We start from the raw sequence: 18,622 nt of genomic DNA on the forward strand, positions 1-18,622 counted from the left end.
GGAGTACCACACGGTCCGGGTGGAAAATGCACAAATCCTTACGGACCGACAGTGCCGCCAGCTCTGATATGCGCCGAGCCGACGTGATGGCCACTAAAAAGGCTGCCTTATGAGACAGGTGACTCATATCGCTCGACGCTAATGGTTCGAAGGGTGCCCTTGTTAGAGCCCTAAGCACCCGGGGCAACTCCCAGGAAGGATATCTATGTACTGTTGGTGGCCTGATGTTAGCTGCCCCCTTAAGAAAGGAGCGTAGCAGTGGGTGGTGAGCTAACGACCCTCCGTGTTCCCAGGCGAGAACAGTAGAGAGCGCAGCTAGTTGCCTACGCAAGGTATTAGGGGCCAAACCTTTGTCCAAGCCTTCCGACAGATATTCCAAAATATTAGGAATATTGAGTCGTGAGAGAGACAACTTATGTTTGTCGCACCAAGCACAAAAGTTTTTCCACGTTGCCTCATAGATGCGATTCGTGGATGGGCGACGGGATGCCTGTATGACCTCAATGACCCTTAAAGAGCAAGATTGCCTCGCCAAATAGCTGCGTTCAAGTGCCAGACGGCTAGCTGCAGCCACTGGGAATCCGGATGTAGAATGGCCCCTTGACTGAGTGATATCCTGTCTGGCGGAATCCTCCACGGATCTGTTGCGGAGAGACCCAGCAGGTCGGCAAACCACGGTCTCCGTGGCCAATACGGGGCTACCAGTAGAATCTCCGCATCTTCCCGGAGCAGTTTGCGTACCACCGCCGGGAGAAGAGGGAGAGGTGGAAACGCATATAGCAGACCCCGAGGCCATGGAGAGCGCAGCGCATCTACCTGTTCCGCTCCCTGAGCCGGGAAGCGGGAGAAGAAGCGGGGGAGCTGGGTGTTGGCCGGTGAGGCGAATAGGTCCACTGAAGGTAGACCAAATCGATGGCAGATCTCTTTGAAGACCCTCGGGTGAATCCTCCACTCTGAGTGGTCTATTGTCGCTCTGCTCAAGACATCTGCCTGGGTATTGTCCTTCCCCGAGATGTGCTCGGCCTTGATGGACGCTAGGTTGTGCTCTGCCCAGGTCCCCAATATTAGTGCCTCGTTCAGAAGGATTCGAGAATGAGTGCCCCCGTCTGTTTACATGAGCCTTGGCCGTCATGTTGTCCGTGAGGACAAGTACATGACGCCTCCGGACCTGGCTGTGGAAGTGAAGGAGAGCTAGATGTACGGCCCTCAGTTCCAACCAGTTGATGTCGTGGCGGAGGTCTGAATGAGACCAATGACCCTGTGCCCAGTGGGAACGAAGATGCGCCCCCCACCCAAAGAGGCTGGCATCGGTCGTGAGGAGGAGCCGCTCCGGCTCCTTGAACAACGACCCTTTGAGGATGGCTGGGGACAGCCACCATTTGAGGGAAAGCGAGGTCTGAGATGGAAGCCTCACTCTTCTCTGAGAGGCACTGATGTTCTGCCTCTGGAAGGGGAGTAGGAACCACTGCAATTCCCTGGAGTGGATCCTGGCCCACGGCACTATGTCTATGGCTGAGATCATCTGTCCTAGCACCCTGGAAAGGCTGAGTAGAGAAACCTTCTGCCCCTTGCGTACTTGGCAGATGGACTTTCTCAGGTTGGTCAAACGTTCCTGAGACAGATACACCCGGCATTCCCTGGTGTCGATGACGGCCCCTAAATGCAATAGTCGAGTCGTGGGGACCATATGACTCTTGGGGAAGTTTACCGAGAACCCGTGATCCTGGAGCAGCTGCACTACCTGGTCGAGATCCTGTCGTGCCGAGTGGGCGGAGGTTGACTGGATCAGGATGTCGTCCAGGTAACACTGGACCCTGATCGGTACCATCCGAAGGCGAGCTGCCAGGACCGCCAGGATCTTGGTAAACACCCTGGGGGCCGACGAGAGGCCAAAGGGTAGAGCTCTGTATTGATAATGCTCTCCCTGGTAACTGAACCGTAGNTCTTGAATTTTTGATATCTGATATGATGATTCAAATTTTTTAGATCCAGGATGGCTCTCCATCCCCCTGACGGTTTTGGAACGACGAAGAGGATGGAGTAAAATCCCCGCCCTCTCTGGTCCACCGGAACGGTTTCTACGGCCCTTATCTCCAGAAGATGCTGGATGGCCTGGCTCATCAGATTTCTTTTGGCTAGGTTTCGGGGAAATGGGCAAGAAATGAACCTGTTTACAGGTGTGGAGATGAACTCCAGGTGGAGACCGGCCCTTATCGTGTTCAGGACCCACTTGTCCGTGGTGGTGACCTCCCATTGGTGGAAGAACAGCGATAGTCTGCCCCCTATGGGAGGTCCCATTTCCGGGGAGTCACCTGGAGCGACGAAATGGCCGGCCGCTCCCACGAAAGGGCCGCTTACCCTGGTTACCCTGGTATTGTTGCCTGGGCTTGCTCGCCTGTCTGTCTGTCAAACGACCCCTCTTGCCGGTCCGGTCTGGGAGGGAAAGGACGAAAAGAGCTTGAATAATTATATCTATTCCCCCCCCCCGAAAAGACTGCCTACGGGGGAAATAATTTTGCCTCTTGTCAGCCTTCTTAATAATATGGTTGAGGACTTTGCGCTTATCCTTATTCTCCAAGAGATAAGGAGTCAAAGCCTCACCGAATAATTTACCTCCCTGGTACGGGGCAGAGGACAGACGCCACTTGGATTTGGCATCAGCATGCCAATGCTTAAGCCAAAGCATGCATCGACTAGTGATCCCTGAAGCCATGGCTCTGGAAGCGAATTTAGTCGCCTGGAGCGTAGCATCCGAGGCGTACTCCATTGCTGCCACCATCTTACTGATGTCCTGTTGAGAGCGGACATCATCCTTGGGGGTGCGGGCCTGTAGTTGTTTTAGCCACCGGTGGGCTGCTCTAGTGAAAAACGACGCTGAGGTCGTTGCCCTAATGGCCCAAGCGGAAGCCTGGTGGATCCTGCGAAAAGATAACTCGCACTTACGGTCCTCCGACTTCAATGCTTCCGACACATCCCCAGCTATGGCTGTTGGAGAAATCAATGGTCCGAAAGGCTCGTCCACCGCAGGGACCTCCAGCGCGTCCTCCAATTCCTTAGCCACGTTGAACAGTTTTTTGTCCGTGGAACTCGGAAGGGGAAAGGAGGCTGGTAACGCCCATTGTTTCTTAACCGCAGTTAGAAACATGGGCGGACATGGGATCCGGTGCTGAGCTGCCACCGGTTCAATAAAATTTGGATCAAGATCCGAATCGGGAGCAACAGCAGTCGTCGTGGAAAGGGGCTCAGAACCATGGTGTGCGGTGGAAGAGACCTTGCGGAGCAACGTAACAAACGCCGAAGGGTGGAACATTCCAGTGGGCGCTGGAGCGTCCGTCGACTGTCCTTCTTCCTCAGACATTGGAAACTCCTGGTCAGAGCCCTGATCAGGTAGCGACAACCCCTCAGAATACAAGGATTCAGCAGGTGAAGAGGGGCCGGACTGAGGGTCATCTGTCTGAAGTGGGGTAGCAGGGGGAACTGTGACTGGAGGTATAGGAACTGCCCTAGCGTTCAGAGCGCGGTCCACTGCCTGAGCAATCAACATGGACAACCGCTCCTCTGAAGGGAAGGGAAGCTGTTCGGTCTGGCGAAGTCCAGCCGCTGTAGGGGTGAAAGTGGCCTCTGGCCTACACTGAAGCGACTGATTAAGTGGAATCTGGGACTCCTGCACCCGCCCCCCAGTCTGAGGATTGTCCAATCGAGCAATTTTTTGTGCCCTAGAGAACTTCTTTTCCAGAGCTTGGTGTCTCCTGGTGGCGTGCTTATCTGGCCCCCTTGGATGACTTTTTTGCAGATTTTGACTTTTGCGCAGCCCGTTCGGATCCGTCCGGATAAGGTGGCACAGAACTCATGCCAGCCAATGAAGGGGACACGACCTCCTTCTCAAGAGGCTCCATACTTTCCATCCTCTGATAGCGCAGGGGCTTGAGTGGGGTCCCCCGGTATCTAGAGGGAATTACCACCTTGGGTGCGGCCAGACGCAATTCCAGAGGACGCCTGGGACCCAGGTACTGATGCAGCCACAGACAGCGACAGACACGCAATGGGAGTGCCTGGTGCCCGTGGAAAGCGTGTCACAGAAAAGGACCGGTGCTCTGAGGGGTCACCGTAAGTCCCCTGAATCGCTGGAAGTAACTGATCAGTGAAAACCAATGCACGCCAACAACTTCCAGTGAGTGCTGAAATTAGTACACAGCACAAGAATTGGCTGCAGATTACCCAATAAAGCTGATAATTATTGAGACCCAGGAGCCACCAAGCAATGAAAATAAGGACTTGTGAAGTGACTGAATCAGCCTAAGGGAGCTGTAAATATAACTCTTTGTAAGAGGGGATAGGACCCTGGTCACAAAATGGCCACCGCTCGTAAAATGGTGGCCTGCCGTGAGGGGATTGAATGCCTACCTACAATGTTTAATCAATTTCTTCTTCTGGGGACTGCTGTCTCCCAGATTCTTAATCCCCCAGGTGAAGGTGACCATAAATTAACTGAGTCACTATGAATTTTAGTCCCTAGACCACCGTGCCTGGGATAAAGAATTTTAGTCTTTGCTTCAAAATGGCGGCCGCGCCAAAAGACCAACTGTCAAAATTTCCCAATTGGGAGCTGAAGAAGCCAACTATGAGCAAAACGGCTGTGGGCCGCACCGCAATCAGCCGCTAACCGGCTGACCGGCTGCCCGCTCCGAAAATACGGCCGAAAATAAGATTACAGTGTCAATCGGCCTGTTTTTCGCTTTCCTCGGAGCTCCGCGGCCGCCAACGGAAAACCTAGCGGTTTCTGTGAAAACGGCCTTCCCGGGGATGCAGCCGCAATCCCCGTCACCAGAAAGCACTCGCCGAGGAAGCAATCAGCCGATCGGCTTCCTCAGACGTCCTCCGTTAGAAATTGGCCTCCCCGGGGACGCAGCCGCAATCCCCGTCACAAGAGGCCAATCGCCGAGGACGGAGAGAAGTCTAACGGCTTTTCTAGCCTCAAATGATCACGGAGAGAAGAAAACTGAGAGAGGGACAAACGGAGGGAGCTGACAGCTTTAAACCTCGTCACTCCCTGCCGATAACGGAGCCGTTGCCGCGAGCTCTAACCGCGCTCCGCTATGAGTGAAATTTGGAGTCCAAATTTTCAATTTAGTAGTTCTGCCCTGTGAGCTCCTGGAGGGAGGGGAGAAAGAAGGGACCCCCTTCTGCCTCCCAATAAAGCCCCCCCCCACTGTAGAGCTGACAGGGGAACTGAAAGTTTTCTATATATCTCTCTAATTGTATTGATGAAGATGGAGGACCACTAATAAGTCAGACTGTACCTAAGAGCCAGAGTTGTACGTCCTGTCCTTGGGCAAGATCAAGTCAAGACTGGGCATAGGTCCAGGGACAGGGCGTGACAACTTTGGCTGACTTGATCTGATTGGGCAGGAATACAGTCTCAACCCATGGGTGGATCCTCCATCTCCAGTGCTGGAGAATATGAGCAATATCTTCAAAGTCTGTGGCACCAGATATACACATCCTCTAATGACAGGGCAGGTGATGGAAGTATCTCATTTGGCGATGGAATTCACCAATTCAGATCTTGTTCCAGAATAGCCCTTCTTAATAACTGCATCAAACTCACTGACAGGTATTTTTCAAATTGAAAAATTGTTTTGTTCTTAGCAAACCAATTTAAAGATTTATTTTTTGCCAATAACTCCATGTCACTTTGGACACTGAGATCTGAGAAATTTAAAAATTTGCCTTACTTGTTAGTTGAGAGTAAACACTGGGTAGAAATAACTTTGGTAAGTCAGCTTACCCAGGAATTGGGCTGAGCCATACTTAACTGTTTTACTAAGCATATTTTGGGTAACCTATCAGGGTCAGTTGAATGGATCCTCTGCCAGTATGTGAACATTTTAATTATGATAGGCTATGTATGGAATTGACGCCTGCTTTGCACTGACCACAGGGGCTTATGTGTTCTTATCAATTCCAAATATACTTCTGTAAAAAAATGGGTCAGAACTTGTTCAAGTGAGGAAGCTTTTGTAAGGCCCTTTCATTCAGCACAATAAGTCAGCATTGGGGCTACTTTTGCCCTGAATACTTTGAGTATGGGGTCAAGGTACCTGGGGTAATTGTAATTAAATAGTTTATATAATCTTTTAATACTTTCCTCAGCCCCTGCTGAGCTTCTTTTAAAATTATTTACCCACAACTCTGTGTTGGCAAAAACCACTCCTAAACAAGTAAAAGAATTCACTTGATCAATAGGCTTCCCATTTATCTGTTTGATAAATACAGTCAGATTTTATTTGAATTTATTGATATTTAAAGAAAGTATTTAGCTTTCACAACAATCTTCTCAGGACTATTTGAGAGTGAGGCATAAGTACCATATAAATGTATTAATCCTGCATACGAGTGTCTGAAGCATATAGGAATTTTGGAACAGCATTGACATACGGCATTAGGGCTAGCAAATAATTCTGTCTAACACCCTTATGTATGGGTATACTCTTAGAGAACCTCTAACACCCATAGAGACTTTCAAATGGATTTTTGAGTTGTGGGCACTAACCAAGAGGAAACAAGAGTAAGAATCTTCCATATTTACTTTGGCCAATTTCTTCCACAAAATGTTTCTCTTCATAGAATCAAAATATGCATTGAGATCTATAAAAGTGGTAAACAGTTTCTTGCCATTAGTCAGTTATTTTCTTGTAAGGTGATATTACCTATTGTTGACTGCTCTGGTCTAAATCTAGCTTGTCTCTTCATTAAGAGATTTTTTTTATACATTATACAGTCTTCTATTTTGCTCAAAAAATGTTTGCATACATTTTAGCCACAATTCCAATAAAGCTCCAGTAAGGTATTGTAATGTTTTGGGTCACCCCAGTCTCCCATTTATAATGGTGACTTATCATCCAACTGGGATGCAACCTGTTAACACCCCTGTTAACACCCTTGTTTATAATCAGATGGGAATCCTGACGTTACAGTTTGGCAACACTTTCCAGGAAATTGGTATACTTTATGAAATTTTCCGTTCATTAAAATATTTACTTTAATTAAAAGATCTGTTATACTGAACAAAATAAGTGAGAACCATAGATATAAACTTACTTGTTCAGGGAGAGGTCAAGAATAAATGTAGAACCGAAAGCTTCAATCTGGAAACTTGCCTGAGCTAGATGCACAGCCTAAAAAAAAGAAGAGAAGAATGTGAGGACAGAAATGAAGACAAAAATATGCATAAGAAAAACTTTTATCAACTTTGATAAAACTTTTATGTTTTATCAAATTGTCCATATAAATCTGTCTCATTTTGATCTTACCCAGCTGAGTTCAAATAATATGGAAAAATATTAGAGTCTTATGTACACGTGCATCTTGCAAAGCTATCTGGGATTTTGTGTTGACCTTGTAGAAACCAAAACAATGGATTGCATCCTCTATAATATGAACACCACCATCTGTCAGCTGCATCCATGGTTTTCCTAGCTTCTTTGAACACTAAAGGGTAGGGTGGAGGGGTCATGGGTGGCTAGATTTCTGAAGTGAGAGTATGTTGCTATTGGTCTTAAAAAGGGCAGTAGATTGACCTCTCTTGAAGAAGTCATACCTTGATCCAGCCTTGCATGATAACCATCTACCAACTTCTTACGGACGTTTGTAGAAAAAAATGTAGTGGTGGCTGAGCTAAACATTATCTTAAACAAAACAGATTATCTAAATTCTTTTCTGACTGGATTCAGGCTCAAGCATGGGATGGAATCAGCATTGTTCACTCTGGTAGATGGCCTACAATGTCACTTGGGAAATGGGAGTTTTTCCCTACTAGATCTATTCAACTCTCAGCAGCTTTTGGCTCCACTGATCATGGCATTCTACTGCAGGGGTCCCCAGCCCCCGGTCAGTGGACCAGCACTAGCCATGGCATGCCAGAAACCGGTCTGTGCAAACAAGCAAAGCCCCATCCGCAGGTTGCAGGCAGTACATGAAACCATGCCCCGTCTGATCCGCAGAAAAACCTCCCTCCACGAAACTGGTCCCTGGTGCTCAAAAGGTTGGGGACCTCTGCTCTACTGGATTGTTTGTTGGAGTTAAGAGCCAGAGGTACAATTTTGCAGTAGTTTCACTCCTACCACGATGAAGGAAAAGAGCTCAAGTCTATGGGTGTTCTAAAGAATTTAAGTTCTTTCCCACTTCCATGTAAAGAATTAAGATCTATTTCTATTTAACATCCATACAAAGTTGCTGGTTTGGGGTGAGATATCAGTACATTGATGATACTCCAGTATATCTTGTTACTCCAGGTTATACTAGATATGCTGTAGAAATTCTAGTTGTCTGGGGGCTATGACAGTTTGGAAATAAGCTTAGGTTTAAGCAGGACAAAATTTCTATTTATCCAGAAATATTCAGGATTTAAAATGGTATCAATATCAATACAGATGGGGTCATTCCCCGTGAAAGAGCAGGTATGCAGTTTGGCTGCTTCTGAATGTTTACATAGCTGACCATTTTTAACAGTTCTACTGTTTTCCACAATTTTCTACGGTTTTACACTTCTAGTCATTCCACGTTTTGTGACTGGTCTTCCTGCTAATGCTGTACATATTTTCAGTCTGTTAAAAATACAGTGAAAATAAAAAATAACATACCTATAAAAATCACAGTATCCAAACCCATACTCATAAAAGTTATACCTAAAACAAAATTTACAAGCACAAGAGCTAGCAGATTAATTTTAGATGAAAGAGCTACTTAATTATAAATGATTCTGGTAGGGCAAGTATCAAGAAAAAGAATCAAACAAACCTCTGAAGGATAAGGTTTTTACATCTCAATGCTGCTGTTAAAAATAACTTTTTTGTTCCCACCAGAAGCACTTCAAAAATTGGCAGAATGAGAGATGGGCCTATCAATAGTTTAGCAGGCATAGTGGGGAAAAATATATTTTAGCTAACTTGTTTGTTTTCAAGCTACTTGGTAGCATTTTTAATTGAGTCTGGGCTCAAAATGAATTCTTAATCTTAAGGTGACCAACCGTCCTCCTTTAGGGAGGACAGTCCTCCTTTTGTGAGTTCTGTCCTCCCTCGAAAAGTGTCCTCCTACATGTCCTCCTTTTCGATATTTGAAGACTAATCTGCAGGGCTTTTTTTTTTCTCAATCTTCCCCGCAACAGAATGGACTTGCGGAAAAGAGTCATGCCTCTACCTCTTAGGTGGCCACCCAAAAGTAACCTACGGACGAGGACTCTGGTTCATCGGTTTGAAACTGTGCGGGGGACAACGACACCCTGGGTCAGAATAACTCCCACTTTCGCCGATTACTACATGATCCATAACCGAGAGGATGGGGGTTATTGAGCCTAACTGACCTAAGGGTGGGCGTGGATTCTCCATCTCCGTACTGAGAAAAGGCGTTCAGGTAAGACAACGCCCCTTCTCCAGTACAGGAGATGGAGAATCCACCGGTGGGACATACCAAAGCCTCACTGTCCCAACGGGTGGGAATCAGGTAAGGCCGAATCCGCGGTCCCCGCAATCACCTGCTGGAGTACTCTCCTGCCAAAGGAGGCGTCAGCCGAGACGAAGCGGTCAATTTTATAATGGCGCACGAATGGGGAAGGTGAAGACCATGTCGCAGCTCTGCAAACTTCCTCGATGGAGGCCTGAGTGGCCCACGCCGCAGATGTTGCAGCGCTGCGAGTGGAGTGTGCCGTGATACGATCTGGAACCGGCAGGGAGGAGGCCTTATACGCCTCCGCGATGCAGGCCCCAATCCACCTGCCAATGGTGGAGGTGGACACCCTCTGTCCTAGAGAGGCCGGACGAAACGAGATGAAAAGGGCCTCAGACTTCCTAAAGGGCGCTGTGCGTTTGATGTAGCGCTTTAGTGCCCTGCGAACGTCTAGTGTGCGCCACTGACGTTCCAGATCGTGAGAAGGATTGGGAGAGAAATTTGGCAAAACGACCTCCTGAGTCCTGTGAAAGATCGAATTGACTTTAGGTACAAAGGTAGGATCTAAGCGAAGGACCACACGGTCCTGATGGAAAACGCAGAGATCCTCTCTGATTGAAAGGGCAGCTAGTTCCGAGATACGTCTGGCAGACGTGATAGCTACAAGGAACGCAACCTTGAGAGACAAAGCCCGCAATGGTACCGTGTTAATAGGTTCAAAGGGGGGTTTGACGAGCGCCCGAAGTACCCGAGGGAGCTCCCAGGAAGGGTATCAGTGCACCACGGGAGGTCGGGAGTTGGATGCGCCTTTAAGAAAGGCATGGTTCCTAGGGTGTTGAGCTAAGGGACCCGAATTGGCACAAGACAGCAACGTAGATAGGGCTGCCACCTGTCTACGAATGGTGGCAGGTGCCAGCCCTTTGTCCAAACCGTCCAAAAGATATTCAACAATCTGAGGAATGGTTAGATTGTACATATCCAGTTGTTGTCTGCCACACCAATTGCAAAAACTTTTCCATGTGGAATCGTAAATACGATTGGTAGCGGGTCGATGAGCAGCCTGGATCAAGGAGATTGCTCGTGGGGAAAAACGCTCGAGTCATGATGCGGCGCTCAAGCGCCATACGGCTAACCGAAGCCACTGAGGGTCCGGGTGTTGAAGGCCCCCCTGTTGTAGCGACACGCGATCCGGGGGAACCTGCCATGGGGAATGGACGGAAAGGCTCATTAGGTCGGCGAACCAAGGCCTCCGAGGCCAGTATGGAGCCACCAGAACCAACTCCGCCCTCTCCAGCAGCAGCCTGCGTATGGTTGCCGGAATGAGCGGCAGGGGAGGGAAGGCGTAGAGTAAGCCCTTCGGCCACGGAGTCCTTAAGGCGTCCGTCCCCTCCGCCCCCGGGTGATAATATCGGGAGAAGAACCTGGGGAGCTGTGCATTGTTCGGTGACGCAAACAGATCGAGGACCGGAAGGCCGAATCTGCGTGCTATCTCTGAGAACAGGACCGGATCCAGTCCCCATTCCGAGGGATCTATCGTGGCTCGACTCAAGAAGTCTGCCTGTTGATTCCTGTCCCCGGAGATATGCTCTGCCGAGGGAAGCCAGGTTGGTTTCCGCCCAGGACCCCAGTAGCCGGGCCTCAGTCATGAGGGACCTGGACCTGGTGCCTCCCTGCTTGTTTACGTGGGCTTTGGATGCCACGTTGTCCGTGAGGACCAATACGTGACGACCCTTGATGTGGTGTCTGAACTGACGGAGGGCTAGGTGGATGGCCCTGAGTTCCAGCCAATTGATGTTGTGTCTCAAGTCTGCGCTTGACCAACGGCCCTGCGCAAACTGAGACAGTAGATGGGCACCCCAGCCGAACAGGCTGGCATCCGTCGTGATGGTAAGACGGTCCGGCTCCTTGAAAGGTGACCCCTTGGTCACCGCCCGCGAGAACCACCAGCGTAGGGACCTCCGGGCGTGCAATGGGAGCTTCACCCGTCGGTTGGATGCGCTGACGTTCAATCGCTGGAACGGTAAAAGGAACCATTGGAGTTCCCGTAAGTGGAGCCTGGCCCAGGGGACAATGGCTATGCAGGAGACCATCTTCCCTAAAAGTTGGGATAACAAGGCCAACGTCACTACCTGTTCTCGGTACACCCTGCGAGCTAGGTCCCTGATGCTGTCCAACCGCTCCTGGGAGAGATAGACCACGCAGTTCGCAGTGTCTATGATGGCTCCCAGGTGTAGAAGTCTGGCTTTTCTGGAAGTTCACCAAGAACCCGTGCTGTTGAAGGACCTGAATGGTTAGGGCGAGGTCTGTCTGAGCCGCCCGGAAGGAGGACGCCTGAATCAGAATGTCGTCCAGATAACACTGGATGCGTACTGGTACCTTCCGGAGGTGGGCGGCCAGCACAGCCAGGATCTTGGTGAACACCCTGGGTGCCGAGGAGAGGCCGAATGGAAGAGCCCTGTACTGGAAATGCTGGCCCCTGTAACAGAACCTTAGGAACCGCCTGTGGTCTGGAAGGATGGGGATGTGTAGGTACGCTTCTGAGAGGTCTATCGACGCTAGGTAGTCGCCCTGTCTGATGCCTCCCAAGATGGATTGAAGCGATTGCATTTTGAATTTTTTGTATGCAATGTAACGATTCAGGCTTTTCAAGTCTAGAATCGCCCTCCATCCCCCTGAGGTTTTGGGAACCACGAAGAGGATGGAGTAGAATCCCCTTCCTTCGTGACCTGACGGTATCGGTTCTATGGCCTGAATGTCCATAAGATGACGAATGGCCTCCTGCATAAGTCCCCGTTTGACAGGATTCCGAGATGTGGGGCAAAGGATGAAATGGCCTGGCGGGATCGCCAGGAACTCTAGGGACAGACCTTGTTGCACTGTTTGTAACACCCATTTGTCCGTGGTGGTGAGCTCCCACCGATGGAAAAAATGGGACAGCCTGCCTCCTATGGGAAGGGCAATTTGAGAGTCACTTGGACTTCTTAAAGGGTCGGCCTGTTCCACGAAATGGTCGCCTATTCTGTGGTTGTTGTCGAGACCGGAACCCAGTTCTGTCAAAGGGGCGGTCGTATGTGCGATCCTGTCTAGGCGTGAAGGGTCGAAATGTCTGGGCTGCTGTGGAGCCCGAGTTTTGCCGAAAGNAGGGGAAGACCACTGTTTCTTTATCCCTGTGAGGAATATGTGAGGACAGGGAACATGATGCTGTGTTGTCTCAGTCGCAAAAAATATGGGGTCCGGACTCGCCTCGGCGGTAGCCTGTGGCTGAGGAAACTGATCGGACCCTATATTGGATGTGGCCGTAGCCTTACGGAGTAAGGAGAGAAAAAATGCCTGATTAAACAGGCCCCCTGAGGAAGGTTCAGGGGGAAGTACCTCATCTTCCGACCAGTCAAGTTCCGGATGATCCCCCCCCCGTGTGGGCTGAATAGCCACTAAGTGAGGAACGGTCAGGTGACTGAGGATCCTGAAGCGAGAGGCCCTCTGCTGGCAGAGTAGGAGGGGGCATGGCTGGAGTGGGAGCCACCAGTCCAGGCGCTTGACAAGATCGTGCCGCCAGCGCCCTGTCAACGACCTTGGAAAGCAAAGCTTCCAAGCGGCCGTCTGAGAATAAATCTCCTAAATCCGGGCCCCTGAGCCCAGCCGCCGTAGGTGTGAATGTAGCTTCCGGAACCGAGCTTGTGGTACAGGAAGGTTGCTCAGCACCCACGTGGTGTACTGTCGGGGTAACTGGGTCGACCGCCAGGGACCACACTCCCTGAGCCGAAGTGGAGGGACCCAACGGAAGATCGAATTCTGGGGCCACCAATTGATCCTGCTCATGCCTGGCCTGCTTTTGTGCCCTGTCAAATTCCCGTTCTAGGGCCTGGTGCCTACGGCTGGCCTGCTTCTCCGCCAACTTCGATGTCCTCTTCAGGGTGGCCTTAGCCTTATGTTTAAGCTTGCCCGCTGCCTCCTGTCCGGAGGATTTGTGCCGGCCGTGAGTGGATGACGGGGATGCGGTGCCCAGGAGTTGAGGCACCGTGGAATCCTCCATCCTGAATTGAGCTATCTCAGGCAAAACCTGAGGGGGAGCTCTGGCAAGCAAGCGAATGGCGGGAAGGTAGTTCAGAGCTAGTAACAAGTACTGCTCCCCTGACCACCCGACCAGATAAATTCTCTCTGGGTCTAGGTCACAGTCACTGGGAAGGACCGAAGGCACGTTAGGGGCCCGTAAAGGCTCCACCCGGAGGCCTTAGGTGGCCAGTCAGGGTGCACCAGAAAGTCAATGAGGAAGGAAGGGCCTGAAACTGAGGCCTGGCACAGGCAAAGTGAGCAAAAAGGTAAAGATGCCTCAAATCAAGGTGGTGGTCTAAGAATTTGACAATATTAACCCTCTGTCAGTGGAAACCAATGTACAAAGGACCCTGTAGTGGACCTGGGCTCTGCTACCTGTGATGAGGGCAACTAGGCCCGCCGCATGGCGCCACAAAATGGCGGCCGCGGTAGATTTCCGCAAGGTCTCTAGCCTATGGGTAGGCCTGCAACCTGTCCACAAAGAGGAATCAGCCTGCAAGTCACAAGTGTGTCAGCAGTGACTTTGGGCCGCTGAGACTGCCCAAGGGAATAGGCTAAGGTAGCAAAGGAACGACGGCCTCTCAAACGCTGGTGAATTTGCTATCCCAGTCAAGGCCGAAGGTATTTCGATCCTCGCGATCGCCCAAAATGGCGGCCGCGACCATAGGCCGACGCAAACGGCCCAGAAACACAATCTAATAAAGATGAAATGCAGCCAAGACAAAGGGAAGCGAAATTTCCAAGCAATTTGAAATCGGCTCCCTGAACTGAGGGATGAATCCCCTGTGAAAAGCTGGCGAAAAACGCCGCAAAATGGCGGCCGCGACTTCGGGGCTCTGCAAAAGGTCCGGAAATTGATTTAATAGAAAAGGGCTTAACAGCTAAGGGGAAGCCTCCCAGCTGCAAGCCTCCCAAAAACGCCTTGGAAACGTCTCCCTGAGCCCAGGGAAAAGTCCCCTATCAGCCTCTATAAGGGAAAAACGGCCCAAAATGGCGGCCGCGACTTACGGCCGTTGGAAAGGGCCCAGAGGAATGGCAGCCTGTAAGGGAGAGCTGGCAACAGCGGTGTGCTAGCTGAGTGAGGAAAAACGACGGGGGGATTGTAAGGAATACCCTCTCCCCTACCCAGATCCCTGGGGACAAAATAACGCGATGGGGATTTTCCCCCCCACACACACACCTCCCTCAGAATACCTCAAATCGGCCGATTTGGGGCTCTGCTGATCCCAGCAGATTGAGGGCAGGTGTCTTGAGGGGAAAAGGCTTGAGAATCCAACGATGGGTCTCCGACCTGCAATATTCTAAGCTAATCCTGAGAGCCAAACCTTGAGACGTCTGCAAGAGCTTGAGACCAAGATAAGACTGGGTCCCACAGCAACAGGGGGCGTGTCAAAGTTTGGCTACTTGGTCTCAGGAGCAGGCATCCAATGAAAACCCACCGGTGGATTCTCCATCTCCTGTACTGGAGAATGCTCAGAACAGCGTTCCGGCACCTTTTTTTGATGGTTTTTTTTCAACTTTTGCATGAGCTGTGCTACTCCCGCTATTGGCTTTCGAAAGCCAATAAGAATTGCTGCTGAGCGCGCCAAAACACCTGGCTGGCAAGCTTTGCACATGCAAGTTGTCTGCAGCGAAAGCGAATTGGCAGGAACTTTGCACTCCTCCCTGCTACCTAACTACACCATCTCCTAGTTAGTCCCAAAGATACCTGGAGGAGACTGGAGCGGTGATGCCACGGTAAGTTTCTCTTGAACTTCGGCCCTGCTAGGGCAATAATGTTGATACTCTAGCTGCAGCACTTGCCGTAAAATTCAATATGAAGGATATTTCTTGTTCAGATATTTCCAATATATTGTCAGAAGATGATACATTGACAAAAAATATTCATTCAATGGAAAAGTACTCATTTAAATAATAATAGACGTGTAAGCATAATTACAATATAAAATGTTATTGTTACAAATGTTTTTATTATGCATTTATCATATTATAGTGTATTCTGTATTATTGTTGCAATGAATAAAATGTTTCTTTTATTTACGATATTTTTTTCTTCAATTTATTTGTGTCCTCCTTTTCATTGTAAAAAAGTTGGTCACCTTATTAATCTGTTAAAACAGTTGTAACACAAGATTAACATGCTTGCTATATAATCAACTATGGCAGTTTCACAACATTTCTCAGAAGCACCTTATTACTTGAAGTAATCCAGAAAGGATTAAGGGGGAACGGAAATGCCCCTTTCGTTAAAGAACCTCCCCCCATGTGTTAAGAAGAAGTATCTTGGCAAGCAGGCAGACTCCCCCCAAAATGCCCCAGGCAGCTGTAAGTAGCAGCTCAAGAAGCAATTTCTGGTTCACCATTCACTGCACTTGCACAAATGCTTAAGTAGGACTATGATAACCATTAAATAGGAGCAAAAAGTTGAATCAATAGAAGAGAATATATATAGCTCAGGGCTGAGTCTTGTGGAGTCCTGGGTGGCTTGGTTGTTTGCTTGCAGATGGTTCATTACCAGACTAGGTAACATCTTCAATGCTATTTTGTTATCTAATCACTGAAGAATTTGTCCTAGTCTGGTGATGCAACATCTGTAAGCAAACATCCAAGCTCAGGAAGCACCAAGAACTCCTCAAAGAGTTGAATACTTGAGGAAGAGTATTATTAGTGTATGGTGTTGGTTCAATAGCCAGAAGACTACAATGCTAGTGCAGGATAGTAGTTTGGCTGCCAATTAACTAGCTCTGATGTAGTACATGTTTGCATGTTTCCCAAGATGCGCCACAGGAGAGCAAGCTAGCTTTGCACCAGAAAGACAAGCGGCTCTTCCTGCAGTGTCATCCAAGCCCCCGCTCTCTCCACCAGAGCGACCTCGGAAATAGGCATCACAACTGGGAAGATTCAGAGCTGGCAGGCATCTGACTGCCTGCACGAAATACCAGTTCGTCTCCCCATCGAAGTGGTACCTATTTATCTACTCTCATAGAACATGCTCTCAAACTGCTAGGTGGGCAGAAGTTGAGGCAAGTGACAGGAGATCACCCTGACACACAGTGCAAGGGCTCGAACCACGGAGCAGAGACCATCTCCAGTGTCATTAAGCCACTGAGCCACCACGCCTCCTGAGGAAGAGTGAACATTTTGCAGATAGGAAGCAACAGCTTTAGCAATGACAACAGGCTCCGAATTACCTCTATATGATTTTTGCCAAATTAATAATACAACATCTTATTCTCTCCCCAAATGGACATAGCTAGACACAACATTCAATTATCATGAGCAGTAGCTGTTATTACCCAGAAACTAAAAAAAAAATACCTGGATCACAAGATATAAGGAAGGGATGTTTAACCCTCCCCTTCAACATAGCTGCTAAGAAAACCATCCTCGATCAAAGTTAGAAAGAAAAGTTTCTGTTGATTCTAACAGAACCTTTTCTCTTGATACAAGCAGCTGCTGGGGAGGGAACCCGTTTTTGTCAGTACCTTCATGGAAAGGAAAAAGTTAAATCACCCCCCTTTACTGCAATCCCAGGGTTCAGCATATATATTTATGGCAGCTTCTTTAAAAACTCATTTGAAAATGCTCTCCAGTGAATCCTTAATATCTGAAAATATCCACAAAGTACTAGGCCAGTTTATATTACAGAGACAGAAACTAAAAACATGTTCCTTCTGATCCTAAGAAACTAGTTTGTATATGCATAAATTTAGTCAAGGTTTGGTATCTTGAAACTATATGGGAAAGCTTGCAGAAATAGTGCTACATAGTAAAATGCTCACCATTTAAAAATATTTTTTTTAAATTAATAACATAGTAAATTAACAAAATACATCAAATTAGGCAATTGAAATGGACCCCATGTCAAAACTCAATGTGCAAATAACCATTTTTCATCTGAGAGTCTTTAGGAAGCATATATGTATGCAGTCAATTTTTGAGAAATGTAGTAGATTATAACAGAATAACAGAGTTGGAAGGGACCTTGAAGGTCTTCTAGTTCAACCCCTGCTCAATCAGAAGACCCTATATCATTCCAGACAAGTGACTGTCCAGTCTCTTCTTAAAAGCCTCCAGTGATGGAGCACCCACAACCTCTGAAGGCAAGCCGTTCCATTAGTTTTATTGTTCTCACTGTTAGGAAGTTTCTCCTTAGTTCTAGGTTGCTTCTCTCCTTGATTAGTTTCCATCCACTGTTTTTTGTCCTGCCTTCAGGTATTTTGGAGAATAGGTTAACCCTCACTTCTTTGTGGTAGCCCATCAAATATTGGAACACTGTTATGTCATCTCTAGTCCTTCTTTTCTCTAAATTAGCCATACCCAATTCCTGCAACTGTTCTTTGTATGTTTTAGCCTCCAGTCCCCTAATCATCTTTGTTGCTTTTTTCTGCAATCTTTCTAGAATCTCAACATCTTTTTTATATTGTGGCAACCAAAACTGAAGTGTTTTATAAAGAAAGTAAACTTTTCTAAAGAAAATATATTTTGTGATGTCTTAAAATATTGATAAGAATTACAATAAAATAATTTATCAGTAAAGCTTTAATTTTATTTGAAAACCCACATACAGAGACACACAAACACAAATCCTATGCATAGTTAGATTATCTGGAACTAATATTTATGAGTATTAACATCTATTCCCATGTCATTACACAACTCAGTTTATACTGGTAGGAGAGGATCATTACACAAAACTGGGCCTTGTTTATAAACAAAGAAAACCATTAAACTTATGAGGAGGGCTAGTGGGCCTGCCTACTTAAATAGCCTCCATCTCAATTTTTAAGTAATTTTCAGCTCTTTATTCATGTATGCCTTTTAAAAAGTCAAGGGACATTTTTAGGGATACAACATCTTTTTTTCTTGTGGTGTCATAAATTTTAATAGTTTTAATACACTGATGTTTGTACAATATATTTGACAATTATTAACATTCTACTATTTAGATAGTTTAGCATATTGAGACTATAATTCTATCAATGTTAATTAAAGTTTAGACTGTCAATATTACAAGCATAAAATTATCTGGCTTTTTCATCCAAAGTTGAATGTAATATTGAAAAAGAATTACTATAGCTCACATCAAAATAGTTGTTATATACTAGAGGTTTTAATCTTAAAT

General features: G+C 47.8%; 1 protein-coding gene across 1 annotated transcript in view; it reads right to left on the minus strand.

Moving 5' to 3' along the window:
* The window catches only part of ADAM23 (ADAM metallopeptidase domain 23), a 91,269-nt gene that overhangs the window by 64,614 nt on the left and 8,033 nt on the right, over positions 1-18,622 (minus strand). Inside the window, 1 exon segment of the mRNA XM_029284659.1 lies at positions 7,102-7,178. Within this exon segment, the coding sequence (XP_029140492.1) occupies positions 7,102-7,178 (77 nt within the window).

Source organism: Protobothrops mucrosquamatus, unplaced genomic scaffold (assembly GCF_001527695.2).
Source record: "Protobothrops mucrosquamatus isolate PMUCROS unplaced genomic scaffold, P.Mucros_1.0 scaffold_9, whole genome shotgun sequence".
NCBI classification, from domain to species: Eukaryota; Metazoa; Chordata; class Lepidosauria; order Squamata; family Viperidae; genus Protobothrops; species Protobothrops mucrosquamatus.